Source organism: Microchirus variegatus, assembly GCF_963457635.1.
Source record: "Microchirus variegatus genome assembly, chromosome: 9".
Taxonomy (NCBI): domain Eukaryota; kingdom Metazoa; phylum Chordata; class Actinopteri; order Pleuronectiformes; family Soleidae; genus Microchirus; species Microchirus variegatus.
Window position 1 is genome coordinate 22,041,195 of NC_139810.1, and position 14,048 is coordinate 22,055,242.

Here is a 14,048-nt window from a genome sequence, read left to right on the forward strand (position 1 = left end):
GAGTAAGACATATCCGCAGATGCACTGTGGCTTCAGGAGAACACAAAAAGCTGAGAATCCAACGGAAGTCCTGTTGTCGCTCCTGTTTGAACCACATCCATGCATTTACATTTATATTTGTGGAGAATATTATTGCTCCAGCAGTGTTTCCCAAATGTAGTTTTCTTTCTTTTGGCTATATCTTTATCTACTTTTTAAAGATGTTAACCTGTCATAAGCAAAATTGGGACAGAAGCAAAAGTGTGCACAATATAGAATTTCACAGCCACACCTGTAACAACTAATTTAAATTTTGTATTGGTAAACAAATCATTTCCGAAAACAGATGTGTGGTAAATTAATGAAAGGACTTATACCCTATTTCTATAAGTTAACCTAGTTCCTTGGTGTCCTAATGAACATGTCTGTGACATGCTTTGGTCAAAATACCATAAGGATGAAGCAGTTCAATCACTCTGCCAAAACAGCCCTGTTCAGAACGCTCTGTTTTGAGTGTCTATCTCTTTAAATGCAAATGAGACACAGGAAACTACGTCAGCGTCACTGAGGCTCCGGCAGCTAACAGCAGTTTGCATTTGGAAACGAGTGGAAAATTGTCGACTCTAGCCGGCACATTGCCGTCATATATAACATGTATCCACTGGACACACGTAAATCCTCTGAGGCTGGAAGTTTGTGTAGAACTCTGTGCTGCACTGTGGAGCCAAGAATAGAAGACTTTGCAGACTTCCGCTCTTCAGGATACTGTTGCCCTCGACCGCACTCTCGCGTTTTTTAAGGGACAAAGCGGAGCTCCGCGAGACAACAATTCCAGGAATTTATCATTGTGACGTAGCAATGAGTGCAGAAGTCAACATCATGTGTTTTATCTCCTGAGGCGGACCACAAAAACATGACTGAGTCATGTTCTTTCACACTTTGCATACTCATAGGGCCTCCAGAGTCCAGAGAAGTATTAAAATGAATAAAATGAATAAAAGGTTGAACTTGTGCCCTTTAAAACTTCATTTTACGTATAAATATTATTTGAAAATTAAAATAATGTGTTTGTGAGCCAAAAAGAATCACCCACACCCCCATCTGTGGTTCCCAACTTAATTTAGGAATCACTGTTCTCGAGGCTTTTTGAGGCTGTTTATATGTAGACCATATTATAGTGTGCATTGTTGTTGTGGACATAGATAAGTGTTAAGAAATGTTGAATAAACTTAAGACAAGTAATCATGCAAAAATGACCCCTAACTCAGAAAATGTTAGGGAAAAACTGGCGCAGACATTGCCAGAGTCCACTGTTCACATTTGAGCACTGCAGGGAGTTGTCTGGTGGTGTTCACAACAGCAGGACACTCGCCCACTCACTCGCCGTGAACTTTCAAGAAACTTTTGTGGACATTTGGATCCTTACGGTACACTTTCTGGACAATATCCAGAGAAAGTGTACTGCATCTGAGATCTGGAAAATGTCCAGTTAGAGTTAGCCGCAAACACAGGTTGGCCCGTGGCCAAAGTTAATGAGAATATATATATATATTTTTTTCCACTATTTGAGGTAAATGGTAAATCATTTTTTTGATTCAGCCAAAGGGAGACATAACTGTTGGTCACAAATCCCATGGCGTCACTCAGTCGTTGGGCTATTTCAGGCCAAAGTTCTGTTAGTGTGACCAAAACCAAAACAGATGTTAAAACATGTTCTCAGAGGCTCTATAAGATATGTAATTGTCTCATGACAGCTACTTTGAGGACATTATTGAAAAGGTTATTTACGATTTGGTTTCACAGAGTGAAATAGGATGACACAGAAGGTCCAATACACACAAAAAAGAACAGGTGTCATCATGCACTAAGCTCGGAGCTACCTATGTGTATCTCACCATCTGTCTGAAGGCTTTGGGCTCCTTGGGTCTGGAGAAAGTTCTTTCAGAAACCCAGCGCGGCATCAGTCCCTCAGTAGAATTTGCGCGTGCTCGCTGCATCTTGGCCATCAAGGCTTTCTCTTCTTTCTGTAAAAGAAGAAAACCCCAGCCAGGGCAGACACTTTGACATAGATCAAGGTTTTCTATGCCAGGTGAAAAGCCATTATCTTGTTTGTGTGAAATACAGCGCCCGGGTGACTGTGAAGTCCTGACGACGACTCAAGTGCATGTGTGTGTGTGTTTGACTGCTGTGCACTGACCCTCTTTTGGCTGCAGCCCACCACCAAGAAAGTTTCAATGTTGTTCTCCTTCAGGTAAGCATTCCTCTCTCCTCCAAACCCTGGCTCCACCTCGTAGTCCCCATTCAAATACTGTTGCGTGGCTTTGGTGATGTGGATACGTCTACACACACACATCGGCAAACACACACTTTTCTTGTCACAGTTATCCTAAGCAAAGTAATTACAATTCACCATATCACTGTAATTAAAAAAGATTCATAAACCTTAACCTAACTTCTTTTGGTTTGTGCGCAAAATGTAGCAAAACATGTTACTAAGGATACACTATCATTCAAAAGTTTGGGGTCACTTAGAAATGTCTTCTAAAAAATCACTTTTTTCAATGAATATAACATTAAATGAATCAGAAATACACTCTATACATTGTTAATGTGGTAAACAACTATTCTAGCTACATCTGTTTTTTAATGGAATATGTACATAGGTGTATAGAGGCCCATTTCCAGTGTTCTAATGGTACATTGTGTTTGTTAATCGCGTTAGAAGGCTATTGGATGATTAGAAAACCCTTGAAAACCCTTGTGCAATGATGTTAGTACAGCTGAAAACAGTTTTGCCGGTCCTTTATTTCTAATCTTGTCAATGTATTGACTATATTTTCTATTCATTTTGCAACTCTTTTGATGAATAAAAGTCTGAGTTTTAATTGGCAAACACAAAACAATTGTATAGGTGACCCCAAACTTTTGAACAGTAGTGTACATATTTTGAATTAATACGTATAAGTGAAAAGCAAGATCATTATAAACCATAAGATCCAATCACTAAGACATGATCTTACCAAGCTCAACAAAATCTTCACTCTGTCTCTCACATACACACTATCTATGGTTTTCCTGATTCACAATTATCCAGAGAATGGAAATTTTCCATGATCCAATCATATATCATCCATCCCTGCTCAGTATAATCACAGGCAGAGTACAGCAGGACTTACCCAGCCTTTCCTCCTGCTTCCATTTGGTTAGCAAGTGTCACGTCATTGGACCAGACATCAAACTGCCACTTGCGCAGGCCCAGCACCCCGCAGTGAACACGTCCGCTGTGGATGCCCACCCGCATGTTCACATTAACGCCCGTCACCTCCCTCACCAGCCTGCAGATGCACACGCAAACACATGCACAGGCTATTGTCAAAGATGAGTGACACGTTTAAGCTCAGGCCTGTGTGGAAACAATTCAACCAGAAGTTGTTACTTAAAGGTGCAGTGTGCAAGATTTTAGGAGGGTTTGTTGGCAGAAATTAAATATACTACTATTCTACTTGTTTGTGCAAGTGTACAATTTCATTAAAATAAAAATATTTTTATTTTAACCCTAGAATAAGCCATTTTTCTATACATTTGGTGATGGCTTTGCTTTACAGAGGCCACCATTTGTACCGCTTCGCTTCTACAGCAGGACAAACTGACCAGAGCCTGAAGTTTGTGCAGCAGTTTGTGTTTTGAAGGATATGCTTACTATAAAACAAAAACGACAAAGAACGACATCCTCTTTGGTATGCGAGGGAAACAGATTAACACACACTCCACCGTGAACTTTCGGTCGGACATTACTACAGTACATGATCGTGAGGGCGTGTGCTGCCTTTCTGAGAGCGAGCGTCTCTGCGTTCCAGCGTATTAGTGTGTGCTTGACTCACGAGATGGCTTCAATCATGTCTACTCCCATCTCCACGCAGCAGTGGGCGTGGTCAGCCCGGGGCTCAGGCAGACCTGACACACAGTAGTAACAGTCCCCTAGGATTTTAATACGCAGGCAATGGTTCTCCTGTGCAGTGAGGACACACACACACACACACACACACACACACACACACACACACATTTATGCATAATTTAGATGACTCCTCATTTCAGCATAGTCAAACTCATGTGTTACACAATGCTTAAGTAACTCCCAGCCCCTGAACAAGCACATCATGTTGGCTTTGTCACACTAACAGGGGGTTACAGAGTGTAGAGTTACATGAACAGCAGCGGTCCAAAGTCCTGCTCTAACAAATGTGGTGGCAGCGGTCAGTTCTCACCGAGGCCAACTTGTCGAAGCGGGCGAACAGCTCATTCAGCGTCATGACCAGCTCCTGGGCTGTGCACTGAGACGCCAGGCTGGTGAAGCCCTCGATATCTGCGAACAGTATGCTGAGGAGGAGAGGGTGATGGTGGAGGAGGAGAGGGTGATGGTGGTGGAGGGAGGGAGGGAGGGAGGGAGACAGAGAGGAAAAGAATGAGATCGATCAATAAAGCCTGGAGTTGATTGCCATGGTCTAGCACCTTGCTCCTTCCCTCCTCACTGTCCAGCTGCCATGTGAGCAGGGGAAAGAGAGAGAGAGCGAGAGAGAGGGAGGCAGACATTTGTTCAGCTCTAGCTCTCATCATCTAGGCCAATGTAGGTCATCTCCTCCAGCCTGTCCCTCTGAGAACGCCGCCCACCGTCCCCCTGTCTGCATGCCTTTCATAGCTAGCTTTTGATAGTAATGAAAAGCGAAGACTAACAACAACTCAGAAAATGCGTTCCAGATGAAGGCAACAGATGGCGCTGCAGGTCCCATGAGGTCAACCACTGGAGGAGAACAGGTCTTTATTTGGAGCATGCTACTGCCCAATTTGCACCTCACACTTTTCAACAAGACTTTATCTTTAAAAGGTCAATAAATCCAAATGACCAACAAACATATTTCCTCATGTATTCCTCATGCTCTCTGGACATGCAGTGCAAGGAGATTTTGCATATGGTTTTATAGCGGAAATATGCTTATAGCAATGATGATACAAACTGACAGCTACTAGGCCTACACTCTTAGAAATAGAAGTGCTAAGTAGAACCATATAAGGTTCTTCGGCTTGTCCTCATAGGAGAACCCTTTTGGAGGGTTCCACCAAGAACCCTTTTAAAACCCTTTATTCAGGAAAGTGTTTTAAAGGGTTCTCTGGATCAAAATGGTTCTGACTGTTCTTTCTCCGGGAAAGGGTTTTTCTGAAGCAAACGGTTCCAGGCAGAACCTCAGCCCTTTTAGAAAGACCCTTTTGGAACCCTTATTTCTAAGAGTGTATGGATTATGATGGATAGTCAGTACATTGTTATATATATATATATATATATATATATACATATATATATTATATATCTATTTTTTATTTAAATAATATATTTAGTTGCATACTGTTATATATTGGAAGTGTACAGAACAGCATATAGTATATTTTTATACTTGTACAATTGACAAAATGTGGGCAAAATTAAACAGGAGAAGAAGAGAAATATGGTATGACAATACATTACAGTTATTACTATAATTAAATTTACCTTCCTTCAACAAAATCGGTTAGCAACAGTGTGTTGTTGTCGTCCAGTGTTAGTGCTTATACAACATAACCAGACAGCAGGTTCTGATCTTGTGTTGCATGTGAATAATGGCTTGTTTCTGTAAGTTTACACCTGGGAAGAGCGGTGACATCGCAACACATTGTTCCACTAAGTACATCACCTGCACCTATTTGGGTCACCTCTGACAGGGGAACTCTGCTGCAGCCTCATTTCATTGTTGTCTACTATTATGACTACACCAACCTAAAAAAGCACAGGGCCGCACTTAATGGTAGTCTAATGGGTGGAATTTTCAATTATCTGTTAGTACTGATTTATTCCCACTGGGGAGGCAACATGCAGTGGTGAGGGGGACTGAGACAGGGGGCCAGCGAACGTGAAGTCGGCCTCCTATCATTTGCTACAGAAAGCACAGCAGTGAGCCCGAGTCAATATGGTTACAGTGGCCGATGCTGTCAGGCAATAAACAATATGCAAAATACATCCTGTCAGGGAAATAGCTGTTGGCGTGACTTTATAACTAAAACACCACTCAGCGCCGCGAGGTCAAAGTTACTGCTGCTTGAGTTGTGATGACAAAGTAAACGTAAAAGTTCATTTTTTTAGAAGTGTATATATCTGCTGTTTACCTAACATTGTCATGTTTTTGGATGTAGATCTTGTGGAACATCATATCTTCCTTCTTTGCATTGATATCAGCCTTCATCTCCATGGCAACATGCCTTGGCAGTACTGACAGCAGTAGGCGCTCCTGAGAGAAGGGAGAGAGAAAGAGAGGGAGGGAATATACAGAGAGAAATTAAAGAAAGACACACAGTGAGTGAGCCCATTCATTTTCATGAGTTTCCACCGTTAGAAAGCTGAATGAGTCACCCCGCCTTGTTGGCATCTGCGTGGGAAACGTGTTAGTCAAACAGAGAGGAGTGGAGATACGTGTTATACTTCATAACGTAACATATTGTTGACCTCAATAACTGAGACTAACAAATCAGACAACAAAATGAGACGCCCTTTAGCTGCTCTTTTTCATTTCTCCCGTTTTTTCCTGCAGGATGCGAAACAAGGCTCGAATATGCATGTGTCTGTGTGTGCATATGTGCATGCACATGTCTACCTGCTGCTGGTTTTCCCTCTGCAGGTGCAGTCTAGCCTGGATGTATCCTCTCGTCTCCTGGAAGGCTTGTCTCTGCGAGACCTCAGCAGGGTAGTGGGTACAAATCCCGATCATGTTAGTGCACAGGAATATCAGCACGTTGGCACTGACCTGAAAACAAACACACACACACACAAGCAAATATGACACCGATTTCAAAAAGGGAGAAGGGAAAAAAAAAGAACCCCACCAAGTATGCATATGTCACTTCACAAGAATACAGTGAACTCTGTCTGACCGGGGTGAGGTCAATAAACTAAATTGATAACACTCTATGTCATAGGATTTACTGCACGGAGAAAAATTCCTCAAGCATCTGAGGGCCCATTAGATGTGATCTGGTTAGAGAAGATGACCATGACCTTGTGGTTGCTCGGCAAGGCGACATTCTCCTCACGTTGCGCTCTGTACAACAAGCTGAAGGCTCAGAGGGTGTGAAGCATGACGGACATGAAGCATGGGGACATGTGAAGAATCCAGTTTCCCTTGAGTTAAATGTTTATATTGCCTATTCTGTTCAATGTGTATGGAATTCATCCATCCATCCATTTTTCTACCGCTTTATCCTCCACAGGAGGGTCGCGGGGGGGGGGGTGCTGTACCAATCTCAACTGACATAGGGCGATAGGTGGGGTCACACCCTGGAGAGTTCACCGGTCCATCGCAGGGCCACACATAGAGACAGACAACCATTCACTCTTACTCTCACACCAATTTAGATTGTCCAATTTACCGAATCCCCATATTGCATGTTTTTGGACTGATGGAGGAAGCCAGAGAACCCGGAGAAAACCCACCCACACACACACAATGAGAACAAACTCCATATAGAAAGGCCCTTGTTCTAACCGGGGCTCGAAACCCGGGTCTTCTTGCTCCAAAGGCAAGAATGCTAACCACTATGTGCATGGAATTCACTTAAAATTAAAAAAAAAGGGACACAGTCATCCAGCTCGTGAACCTGAAAAACAACAACTTTTGTCACCAAACTGCAGCACAAAGGGAGAAAACTTGTAATGTATTTGAACATACAGCTTAAAAAAAAAGAGTGAGAACGAGAAGCAGACGTTCATATGAATTTCTTCTGGATGCTTGGTGCAGGGAGGTATGTTGGTTGAACAATGATGCTCTCAGAATACAGACCCAACAACATTATCTGTGGCTTCAGCAAATTAAGCTGAGATATAGTGCACAGTTAGCAGGTCATCAACCTTAAAAACAATCCTTGCAAGCTGCATTTTGTGTGTCCCTGTGTGTTTCTGGACACATGTGCACTCAGCAAATGTGGAAGTCTGTTCATGATTTCTCTTTTCACTCATTCACAGCCAAAGACCAAACATCAAAAATGTAGCCGTTCAGCTCTGGGCTTCCCCTCTGCTCACAAAAACACAGACATGCATACACAAACGTCCTCTCCATGTCCAGAAACACACTCCAGCCTGGGAAAGTCACTTGACCTATGACCAGAGAGCTGAGAGTTTCCTCTGAAAATTATACCATCAATAATGAGGGAAAAAAAAATAGAGCGCCACTTTACACACAAGCTACATTTCAATCTATTCCTTTATAAAAACGTCATGGTGCAACTGGAGGACTAAAAAAAAAATCTCATCACCATCAGTATGTCTGATCTACGGCTGGTATGTTGCAAATCCAGTGTGTTTGTAATTTCTGTTTTTATCAAAAAGTCTGCCTAAGAGAGACACAACTGAAGATGACTATCTCTAGGACTCACACGCACACATATTTCCAAGCATAATTTATTTTATTTTTTTTAATGAAAATATAAATTAATAAAAACACATGAAAATAATACTTTGTGTCCACACATCACTATCAATCAAAACACCCAAAGATAAAAATGCTAACTTGTAGAGTGAAAGCAGGCTGTTTACCACGATTCAGAGATAAGGTTTACACTGTATACAAAGAGCTCAACCTTTGTTGTCGCAACAAGTCAGAGACAATCTAACAACCTGTATTTGAAACAGAACACCCTTGCCACAGGACACTGGCAGGCAAATTCCTTTCTGTTTGTTCCAAGGGACAATCGGAGGTTTCTTAGTTACTCTACTACCTGAAAAAGGCAGCAGAAGTACAGCAGTAAGAAAATAAACACACCGGTCTGTTTGCAGGTGCAGTAGCAAACATCATTTATACTGGGTACATATCAATCTGTGAGTACACTAGTGTTCAAAAGTTTGTGGTCACCTATACAATTTCTTTGTGTTTTCCATTAAAAGTCACACTTTTATTCATCAAAAGAGTTGCAAAATGAATAGAAAATATAGTCAAGACATTGACAAGATTAGAACGTGATGATTTCTATGCAAAATAATAATTGCTTTGGTCAAAGAACCAGCAAAACTGTTTTCAGCTGTGTTAACATCATTGCACACATCGTTTTCAAGGGTTTTCTAATCATCAATAGCCTTCTAACGTGATTAGCAAACACAATGTACCATTAGAACACTGGAGAGATGGTTGCTGGAAATGGGCCTCTATACACCTATGTACAAAAAAAGTGATTTTCCTTCAAAAATAAGGACATTTCTAAGTGACCCCAAACTTTTGAATGGTAGTGTAGCTGTAGGCCCTCAACAGCGATCATCCAAAATGTATTGTCTTTGTTTTCATGTCTGGAGGGATGCACATGCAGCCAGGTTCAAATAAGATGTGTTTTTTTTTCTTTCCCAAAGAGAGACCAAGATGTACTCTTGCCTTGATGCAGGATGAGAGAGAATGGCTGATGCAAACAGTCAACTCTCAGGGATTCACATCAAACCTGTCAAGAGATGTGAGGAACCTCATCATCAGGCTATTGAAGATATAAGGCGTCGGAACCAACAAAGAACATCCACTCGCGTTCTTTACACACCTGGCCGAGAAACCGTTAAGTGCAACACTGATTTGTGCCGCACTGTCGCTCAATTAGCGATGAACTTGTTGGTGATCATAAATCATAACAGGCCACGCCTGACAGGCTATGCATCGTAATGTTACACATCGCCAACGGAGAGCTGAAACTCCAGCCTGGAATAGCACGGATACAACCTGCTCACATTAATTGCAAGCAGATGGCTCTGAACAGGGTGAGCCTGATAACTTAGTTAAGTGGTCTGCCTGAGATACAGGGCCACCTGCAGTTCCCAAGACCGCACTTCTCAACAGTGCACTTAATTTACATTCAGACAATTCAGCTTCCCATGTGAGCACACTCAGGTTTCAGGCCAAGTCAGGACATTGCTATCAAACTGATATTAAAAGCATGGTCACAAGCTCAAAATAATCTTTAGCACAGCATAGGAGGTCCCACATTTGGGGTTTGGTGTAAATTTGTTGAATATAAAATAAACAAGTAGTAAAAGCAACAACGCACAATGACAGCAGCTCAGTGGTAGGGCGAGTTGTCTTTGAACCTTGGGGTTTGATTCCAGGCTCCGCTAGTCTACATGCTGATGTGTCCTTGGGTGAAAACTGTATCGTAAAGCAGCTTTGAGAGGTCATCAAGACCAGAAGAGCGCTGCATAAATACAGACCAGTTTGCAGTTGTAATACATGCATAAGTGCAGCGTCTAAATCTTATATAAAAGCCCCCCAAAATATCAGGTGGTTCTTTGCTTTCACGTTCAGCTTTCTAAAAGGAGGAGAGCAATTCACTGACTTCATCTTGAGTGACAGTTCAGTGTAACAGCTTGATAACACAGAATAGGTAAAACTCAAGTGTGGGGAAATGTGATAGACAAGTTATATGCTTAGTTCCCAAAAGAGTCTGGAGATTAGAGGCCGAGACATTCATAAAGGCTTTGGAGTAAATCTTTGTGAGTGAACTATGCCTGCACGTGTGTGCGTGACTCTTTTTGGACTGGAAGCTCATTGATCTTGAAGCTTGTTGTGTCCGTCACTGCAGATCTGCAAATCCACGCCTCCCCTCTCCAATTAGTGATATGGTGTAAAGAGAGCAGAAGCAGCTCCTCACCTTTAACACAGTGCCACTCTCTTTAGAACCATTTAGCGGGACTTAGACCATCTTCCACTGATGTCTTCCTCCTGCAGTCTTTTGCCTCTCAAAGACGTGCCTCTCTAAATTGACATGAGCAGGAAACTCTTGGCAGTAAAGTTAAAAGGAGTCCAAACATTGGCTTATAAGGTGCGGCCCCAGCAAGGTACTTTATAAAGTAAGTCAGAGGGATTGCATATTAAAAAAAACAAAAAAAACAATGAGGGACGGGGATGGAAAAGATTTCTGCTTGGCACACACACAGCAAATCCATTTCATCTTTATTAAAATCCCACCGGACAACTTCACATAAGTATGGAATGTTTGTATGCACGAATAAGGGTTTTCTCGGGTTATCCATTCATCCAGAGACCAACGTTATGGCACTGCTGATTGGTTCTATTGATTATCAGCAGTGGCGCGTATAGAGGCCATGTCTCCGAACAGAGGTGAGGTGGTCACATGTCGATGAATCTGTAACTAAAGTTAACTCGACTGACGACACACTGATACCAGATAAACTCTGCACTGATAAGTAACAAACAGGTAGGACATACTGTCACTTAAGAGTGTCTGAAAAGTTCTCCAATGAAAGATAAGTGTGGATATCACCCAAATGCAGAGCTCCACTGAAGCTGAAGTTTAAACGTTAAAGGGCCAGAGTGCTACATCCCATAAGTCAACACAAAGGCTCTGGGGACTGTTGACTGCAGCTGACATGGGCTTCTCTCCAGCACATGACCTTTGATAGGCATCTGGAGCTTTTTAAAATGTCCTCTAGAGATGAAATGAACGTCAAAGTGCAGTCACTAACTGCTGATCATAGCCTGAAAAGATAACATGTGGAACCAGAGTGGTAAAATAGTCCATTTGTTACACTAGTCCTGATTTGCAAGTGGATTACAATGATATGCATTCATTGACGTGAGTAATTAGCTATTCCTTATAAAGATAGATTTTGGTCATGTGTGCCATCTTGGATCTATGCCATTTGGAATCAGAGCTTTGTTTGTATCATAGCTTGACCAAAATTGGTCTCAGGCAACCAGTGAGGGCACGATGTAATCTTTGTGAAAATCTGAGGCAAATTCCATAAAGCTAAAATGGAACTGGACCAAGTCTGCACAACGGTCAGACAAACATATCGTGCTTTAAAGACAAACATGAGGACATTCTTCCAACTATATGGGAATTACTGACTAAAACAAAGTGCAACCAACTAAAATGTCCCTATTCCACTTTTTCCTAATTTGAAAAATGAGCATTTATTCACCTAGTTCCATATTTTTGACCTTCAGTTAGCAGGGTAAAGTTCAACAGCTACAGAGGTGCATTTAGCTGCCATGATTTTGTTCCCCTTCCTGTGGTCGCAAACCTCATTTCTAAGGAACTGGTTAAGTTTAGGGCTAAAATGATGGTCGAGTTAGGAACTGGTTATGGTTTAGGCCACATTATACTTCTCCGGCTGCGTAACCACGGAGACCCCTCGAGACTTCATACTTCTGCATCGTGGTGACTGATACGCACTGCAATTTCCCGCCCGATCAGTAGGGGTCGCTACGCAAAGTTGTTGTGCTTCTGACTACAGTGAGCAATGGCGTCTGAGAGAGAAAGACTGTTGTTGCAGCTGAATAACATTAAAACAGGGGCTGTTTCTCACTTTTCTGTGTCCCGTAATGAAGTTTTAAGATAATTTGAGGCGAGAAATTAGCCATTTAGAGTCTAAACATGTGCTGTGTGTGTTAAGATATGACGTATTTATAGTTTGGCGGCGACGATGTCGGCGGTGATCAGCTCCGCCTCTGTGGACGCTCTGTGGCCGGCACAGAGCAGCATTATCTCGGCCTGTCCTGAGGAGCAATCACAGCCGTATCCGTTGTCCCTTGACGGAGTGACGGACACTTAAAAAATATTTTGTTGAACCTGGAGACGACGCAGAGGCTCTCCGACAGGCTATCCGTCGACGCAGAGGGCTCTGCGTAACCTATGTAGAGCACTTGTAGAGAATACATTGGGCTTTACAGAGACAGGTTAGCTCAACTATTGTTCTTAGGACAATGCATTGATTTCCCTAAGAACAATAGCTGAGCTAACCTCTCTGTGTGTGTGAGTGAGTGAGTGAGTGAGTGAGTGAGTGAACGAGAGAGAATTTGTCTGACTGTTGTTTTGCAGTTGTCAGACATTTGAGTAATTGACTAAAACAAAGCAGGAATCATCACATGAGCCCATACTATAAGTCATACTCTCTTATGGTGGCTCACTTACTCCATGTAACATCTTCAGTTTAGGTCTGCTCAGGGACATTTGTCATTTCTTCCCATTTCCTATCGCTTCCTGTTCCCACGAAATAGAGAAACAGCCACAAAATGATCTTACACAAATGGATGTGCAACCACAACTTTTCAAGCCTGATGAAAATGAATGCACAGTGATTCAACCTCATGCTTTAACCAAGGATCCGGTTCATGCTTTAGTGCTGAAAATAACTATGATTTTCATTGCCAAAGTATTCCCAAAATCCTAAAGGAAGACTTTAAATAGATTGTTTGGACCAAGAGGCCTCATAACCTGAGGAAATCGACAGACAGGCCATGTATGTTTACAGTTTATAGTGTAATGAGAAACCAGCAGGTAACAGTTTGGAAGGCTGAGGAAAAACATGATTTGAGTTTGCTTTGAGAAAATTTAGGATCAAACTTGGATCAAGTAAAAAAAAATTGCTCAGAAATCGGCACAGATTTATTACCAATCAACCAATAAATGGAGCAATTGCTTCAGCTCTGTTTTGTGTCTCTCATTCATCATTTGTTTGCTGAACATAATAGCATGAATTACAGCACCAGTCAGTGGTGTTTGCTCCTCCACCCCCACTTCCTCATTTGAATTATTACTCAGCAGGTAACATGAATTAATTAATAGAGTTGAAATACAGCATTGCGTTAGCGGAGCATTGCACGCAAAGCTGTGATAAGATGCAAACCCATGTCTGGTTTGTCAGTGGTTTTGGCTGCTCAGTGGTGCGGGGTCAGTATTTGGCTGGACAGACAGGGGGGAAGGAGGGAGGACACAACACTCTCCCTCCAGTTGTGCACTCACTAACCCTTCACTTCCTGCCCATTCACACCCTCACAGGCGCACAGGCAATTACAGCCCTGCAGCGACGCGAACATAAGATGCGGTTTAATTAGGCTAACAAACCAACCAGCCGACCAGCAACATTCACTCATTTGTTGGCGTCTCTTCGTTGATTTGAGTGCAGTCCTTGAACTGTGCGACTCTGAGCTAAAGATCCAGGAATTCCAACTTCAGCTGCTATTGCCTCCATCTCCTTTTAAGCACAACGTACAATG

General features: G+C 42.3%; 1 protein-coding gene across 1 annotated transcript in view; it reads right to left on the reverse strand.

The window, feature by feature from the left end:
• Positions 1-14,048, reverse strand: part of LOC310931361 (adenylate cyclase type 6-like) — a 35,470-nt gene that overhangs the window by 9,082 nt on the left and 12,340 nt on the right. Inside the window, exons 4-10 of the mRNA XM_083894490.1 lie at positions 6,660-6,809; positions 6,175-6,296; positions 4,248-4,359; positions 3,861-3,988; positions 3,156-3,314; positions 2,177-2,318; positions 1,875-2,003 (exon numbers count right to left, since the gene is read on the reverse strand). Coding sequence (XP_083750616.1) covers positions 1,875-2,003; positions 2,177-2,318; positions 3,156-3,314; positions 3,861-3,988; positions 4,248-4,359; positions 6,175-6,296; positions 6,660-6,809 — 942 coding nt within the window. The remainder of the gene's footprint in view (positions 1-1,874; positions 2,004-2,176; positions 2,319-3,155; positions 3,315-3,860; positions 3,989-4,247; positions 4,360-6,174; positions 6,297-6,659; positions 6,810-14,048) is intronic.